General features: G+C 41.4%; 1 protein-coding gene across 1 annotated transcript in view; it reads right to left on the bottom strand.

Moving 5' to 3' along the window:
• Window positions 1-950: 950 nt before the first annotated feature.
• The window catches only part of KRCC1 (lysine rich coiled-coil 1), a 105,250-nt gene continuing 100,200 nt past the window's right edge, over window positions 951-6,000 (bottom strand). The window contains exon 10 of the mRNA XM_063126672.1: window positions 951-4,073. Coding sequence (XP_062982742.1) covers window positions 3,248-4,073 — 826 coding nt within the window. The 3' untranslated portion in view covers window positions 951-3,247. The remainder of the gene's footprint in view (window positions 4,074-6,000) is intronic.

Raw genomic sequence — 6,000 nt, 5'->3', positions numbered from 1 at the left:
GGCCACATATGCATCACCAAAAAAAAAGGATAAAAGATGACACGTATCTGCATATGCTGTTTATGTAGGCTTCATCCCATGTACCTGTTTCCCTTGAATTATCCCCTACAGCGTTTAGCTGTTGTTGTTGTTATTAGCTAAATTACACCCCGGGCGGCAGCGCTCCAAAGATCCTTTGCATAGCAGGAAAAGAGTTTAAAGGGGGAAATGTAAAAAATCATTAAAAAAATCAATGGATGACCCAATCCGATTCAAATTTGGTATGCTTAAAGCCCTCCATAATATCTATTACTGTGCCCATTTTGATGGTTTTATCTTTAAAACTTACGCAGATGTAAGCATTTGTTTAATTTGTTCTTTAAACATATCAAATCCTCCTCCTTTTGCTTGGAGGACAGCAAAAGATTTGCTCCTAAAGAGGTAGCAAAATAGGTCTGGTCTTTTGGCTTTACAGCACAGTTAAAGCAGGACGCATGGGAGTACTTCACAGTCAAAGCTGGAAAACTTCGGAGTCCTTTGCACGCAATTCGCAGTGATTGCACAGTATAACCCTGGTGTGATGAAGCTATCTATCTATGCAATTGTAGAAATAATAAATAAAAATGCATCTCACCATAGTGCAGTAGACCAGGTGACCTGTGTGGCTGCCTGTTCAGTCTGCTGTTCAGGTGCTCACTGCGGCAGGGCCTTGCTATTTACTGTTTTACTCTGTACAGCACCATGTACATTGATGGTGCTATATAAATAAATAAATAATAATAATAATAATAATAATAATAATAATAATAATGATGACAGGCAACAGTTCTTATGGTTCTTTATTTTTAAATTGCAGTTGGATAGGCTACAGCCCTTCAAACAGAGTCCTCTGTAAAAGAGGACACACGGGCCGCTCCACGTCATGGAATGCTTTCTCTCCATCATGTCTTGGCTGGGTGTTCAAGTGCTGGTGAGTTGTGGTATGTCTGCCCAGTACTGAAAATGGGGAAGTCCATGCTTCTGGCACGGAAGATGATCATACTTGCAGCACAAACTGGCCAGGGCCGAAGGTGGTGGTGATGGTGTGTGTGTGTGTGTGTGTGTGTGTGTGTGTGTGTGTGTGTGTATGTGCTAAAAATCCTTTGCATATCAATTCTTACTGTTAATCTTGCAAGTCAGATTACCTCCTTATAAACGTTTAGGTCTTCAAAGCAAAAAATCTTGCAGAAATCGATTCTGTTATCCTTATAAAGAGGCAAATTATCATACTGCAAAATAAAAATAAAAATTAAGCAGCATATCCAACAAGTTGATGCAGGGAACCTGCTCCAGATTATTAAGAGACTAGAAAGTCGCCTGCCTGGAATCTGATCCCTCCATTTTTGTATCTTGGAAATACAGTGCGGGGAAGAGAGATAACTTTTAAAAGAGGCAGTTCAGGTCATTTAAGAGAAGGGCCTTTTTTAAAGATATACATTATCTAGGGCAGTAAACCTATGCACTTTAGGAGCATGGGTTAAAACAGACATCACAGATCCATAATCAGGTATCCAGCTTTTTGTGTGTGTACTTAGTGGAGGTAGGGAAGACTCTCCAGTGATCACAGCAATAATCTTAATGTGTACCCATGCACCATTTTCTAGATCTAAATCAGTCCCCCAAGCTGCTAGGAGTACTGCTGTATTACTGTTGTGCTTTCCCCCCTTTCTATTGTAGAGCTCATACTAGGGCAAGGTGAGATCTGGAAAACGACAGGAGGAAAAGGTTACTTTCCCTCCTTCAGTGCCACTGCTCTGATCAAACATGTAAGGAAGTCCCCACTGATGCTTTACATCATGATGAAGAAGAAGAAGAAGAAGAGGAGGAGGAGGAGGAGGAGGAGGAGGAGGAGGAGGAGGGATGCTTCTCCCATCTTTTTCAGCCCAAAGACCCAATGAATTCAGAAGAATGTAATTTTGAGTAATCCTGAAAGGGATTCTCCAAGCTCCACCTTGAAGCTCAAACCACCTCACTCTTGTTTTCAATTGCATTTTGCTTTTCTGTTTGTTCAAACGAGAAAGCGTGCACTCTGAAAAGCAAATGCCCTCTTTACCTCCATTGACTAAAACATGAAATATTTCATTTTATTTTTTAAAAGTGCATTTTTAAAGTGTGCATTTCCTTAAAGTTCAGATTTTGTGAACACTCATGCGAGCGCAGGAATGCATGAGATGTTCCCAAAAACTGAGCTCCCGTTTATGTTGCAAACGGGGCAAATTCAAGTTAAAAATGAATTAAAACGAAATTCTCATACAATGTGCACAGGATTGGTGGTAAAAATGAGTTTGCTGCCATCTGTAGACATGAAGCAGTAGTGCACTGGATATTTTAGTGTACTGGAGATAAATTAACAATGTGGTGTTAACCCAATACCCCTGCTTTGCTTCCCAAATTTGGGCGTTAGTTGCTCTCCTGCATCAGCACAGGAAAATGGACATCCATGTATGGCAGACATAGTCAGTTTTTAGAAAAACACACACCACACTATGTAAAATTTACCTGGTATGGAGGTTAAGAAATGCCTTAACATTCCCATGCCTTTAAAAAAGCACCAATAGATTTGCAGAGGCCCTAACTCTCATCTTAAACTGAACATTATTTATTCCTTGAATACACTAAATAAAGGAAGTTTATTTTCAGAAAAATCATTTTGTACCTGACATAGAACTCTTGGCTTTAAATAGAAGACCACTATAAGCCAGGGGATTAAGCAGCACAAATCCTAAGAAACGCACTTTGCCCATATTCCCTAAAGAAAATGTTGGGCCTGATCTATAAGGGGAAAAAACATTCATCATAGTCTCTCTCATATGTTTAATGGGTTCTTTCATTATTTAAATTTCAGAATTGGAAGGAAAAAACAACCTGTAAACAAGAACTGTAATAAACCCTCTTTTATCATTTCATATCCACTTGGAAAGCTTTCAACAATACAGATGTTGCTGTGACTGGATGCACCACACACCTGCTCACCTTGCCACTTCTAAGTGTAATATTTCATAGTGTCTCCATATTGTGTTAAATATCATTCCAAGAGAAACACTGTGAATTACTAGTTATGTTTCAAAGCATATTACAGAATTTCAGTTCACATTCTTCCCTAGTGCTCATACCCCATCACCCATTATTTTGAAGGACCAACGTAAAACAAGTAACCGCTAACAGAAACGTAAAAGTGCAACACGGTTCAGATTCTAAATGAACCAAACATTCATTACAAAAAGCTCAGTTAGAATCCCAAGACAGATTCATTCCACAGCATCTCCTCTTCGGTTGGTCCACTGTCTTCAGCCTTCTTTTTTTCCTTCTTGTGTCTTCTGCTCCCCTTTTCGGAAGAACTCTCTTTATTGCTTTTGTCTTTACTGTGCTTTGGTTTCCACGGAGTTGCTAAATTTATATCAGCTTTCTTTTTCTTTTTCTTCTCACTGTCCTTTCCTGAGTCTGTCTCTTCTTCACTGTACTGTTTTCTCTTGAGCTTTACAAGTTGTGGGCAAAGGTTCCCTTCTCCCTCTCTTGTACATTCTTTCTCTTTTTTGGGTGTCTTTGGCACCTTTCGGCTTCTCTTATAAAAGTTAGAGCTATCATCTGGAGACACAGGCTTGTTGTAGCCATCACTAGATTGAACGGATGATGGATTGCAATGGTCACTTTTGTATGTGGTCAACTGAGACACGTGCTGATCTGAACAACATTCTGTGCTGCACTGAAACGTGGGTACGTCTCCTAGCTTTAGTGGATCCCTGTCGGCTGGTGACCAATGTGACAATCTGTTTTCAACAGGATACGAAGACGTGCATGTTTCTGAGAAAAAAATGGAATGCTGATCTGATTCATAAATATCCTGAGAAAATAGATCTTGGTCAGATGTAAAGGTCTCCTCGTGACCATTCATGGTTTCAACGTCTTCATTTTGAAACTCTCCCTCTGATCTTCTAAAGTTAGTTTTTGGTTCCAATCCTCTTGCTTTTTGTACTTTAATGTAATCTGCTAATTCATCTTGGAAGGAATTGTATGTTTTCTTGGAGTTCTTCATCAGGTTGACAATCATGTTTTCCCTATAAAAATAAAATAAAGCATGAAGAGAACGGACAAAAATATTGATACAATTTCAACCAAACAAATGGATTGAGGCAGACTCAAGCTGGTGCTAGAAAATGGTAAATTATTTTGTGAAGATTGCTCATTGTGTTTTCATCAAAGGTCTTTAAGAGGGACAAAGGGTTTTTGTCTCTCTTATTCTAGTAACCCACTTTAAGCAACTCATTAAATATACCTTCCCTTTGCTTTTCCATTTTCTTTCCCCCTCCCCCTTTCTTAGAGACCCTCTTCTGGGTGCCCCCAACCTGTGAAGCGAGGCAGGTGGCAATGAGGGAGGGGTCCTTTTTGATGGTGGCACCCCCCTTGTGGAAGTCTCTTCCCAAAGGAGGCTAGCTTGCCGACATTCATGTCTTTTAGGTGCCAGGCAAAGCAATTATTTATTTCTGCTGCAATTATTTTTAGTGCTGCCTTGTACCAATGTAAACTGCTTTATTGAATATCAGCAAACAGACCCAGCTTTGCACAGGCTGGAATGGCAATTAGTTTGATACAGCAAAGCCTTCAAGCAAACTTATGTAGCTGTCAGAGTTGGAGACATTTTGACGACTCTATCTGAGTCAAACCACACCTGTAGGCTTCAAACACACAGACACATTTACATTAATTAAAATTAATTAATGCACTTCAAAAACCAAATAATCCTGAGGAGCACATCCCCAGGATGTCCAAATTTCATGGTCTTGGTGCTGACAGACACACAATCTCTTTTATTATTATAGACTACGGAACAGACCCAGCTTTGCACAGGTTGGATTAGTCATTAGTCTGATATAGTGAAGCTTCCAAGCAAACTTACACAGATGTCAGAGTTGAACACACTGTGCCTGCCCCATCTGAGTGAAGGCCCCCCTGGGCCCCTGGTGGACCCCCTAGGCACGGCCCCTGCCAACTGCACTACTGCAGCCCCTTAAGGCAGGGGCCTGTCTGTTCCACTCCCCTGAAGGAGGGCTGCCTGACACCAGGGAAGATGTGGGGTGCTGTAGAATTGTTCCTTGGCCTACTAGTTGCCCCTGGCTTCAGACTGTATCAAATGCAAAATGGGAAGTCTGGCTGAAGGGTTCGAACACAGACGCATTTAATGTAATTAAAATTAATTAATGCATTTTAAAAACAAAATAATCCTCAGATGCAGGATTTCACAGGTTTCACATTTTTGGTCAGACACACATCCTCTTTTATTCTTATAGATTGCTTTGGGTTATTGTAATCTGAGCTGGTTGCATTTCCCCTTACACGTTACATTTTCTGCAATCTATATCTCTATGGACCTGTTCAGACAACACGCTAAACCCTGCTGGTTAAATTATTTTGGTTAAGCAGCAGGGTTTAGTGTGTTGTGTGCAATGTGCTTTGCTAAATTCTGTTCACTTTGTAATCACAGTCGGACCGTCTTCACTAACCCTTTTCTGCAACAGCACTGGTGCTGTGACCCTGGCTTAAAGTGTTGTATGCAATTTCCCCAGGGTTTTTAGGCTGGCATCATAGAGCTAGGCGGCAAGAGCTGATTCCTGCCATGCCGCTACAGCTGTACTGGCTGCCAATTCGCAATCTCGAGGCTGATTCCTATGCACTACATGCACTTTGCAAGCCCATCTAGGGCCCCCCTATTAATTGCTATGATCCCTCGCATACCCAAGTGAAAGGCCTTTGGAACCCGCCCTCCCCACAGGGCCCATAAGATTAGAATTCCTACTCGTCAGTCAACGATCAAAATGGTTGCGGGGAAAAGGGAGAGCGGGCATCACGCCTGTAACTGCCAGCGAAGGAAACAGCAGTGAGCATCCTGGCTGATGAGAGAGAGGATAGCATCCAGATCCTCCGTGTCAACACACTTGCCAGAAACCGCATTGAATTGGACAAAAGCAGTGGCCGCTCAGGCACTTG

Source organism: Elgaria multicarinata, chromosome 1, assembly GCF_023053635.1.
Source record: "Elgaria multicarinata webbii isolate HBS135686 ecotype San Diego chromosome 1, rElgMul1.1.pri, whole genome shotgun sequence".
NCBI classification, from domain to species: Eukaryota; Metazoa; Chordata; class Lepidosauria; order Squamata; family Anguidae; genus Elgaria; species Elgaria multicarinata.
The sequence above is the reverse complement of the archived record's forward strand: the minus strand, read 5'-3'. Positions and strand labels throughout refer to the sequence as shown.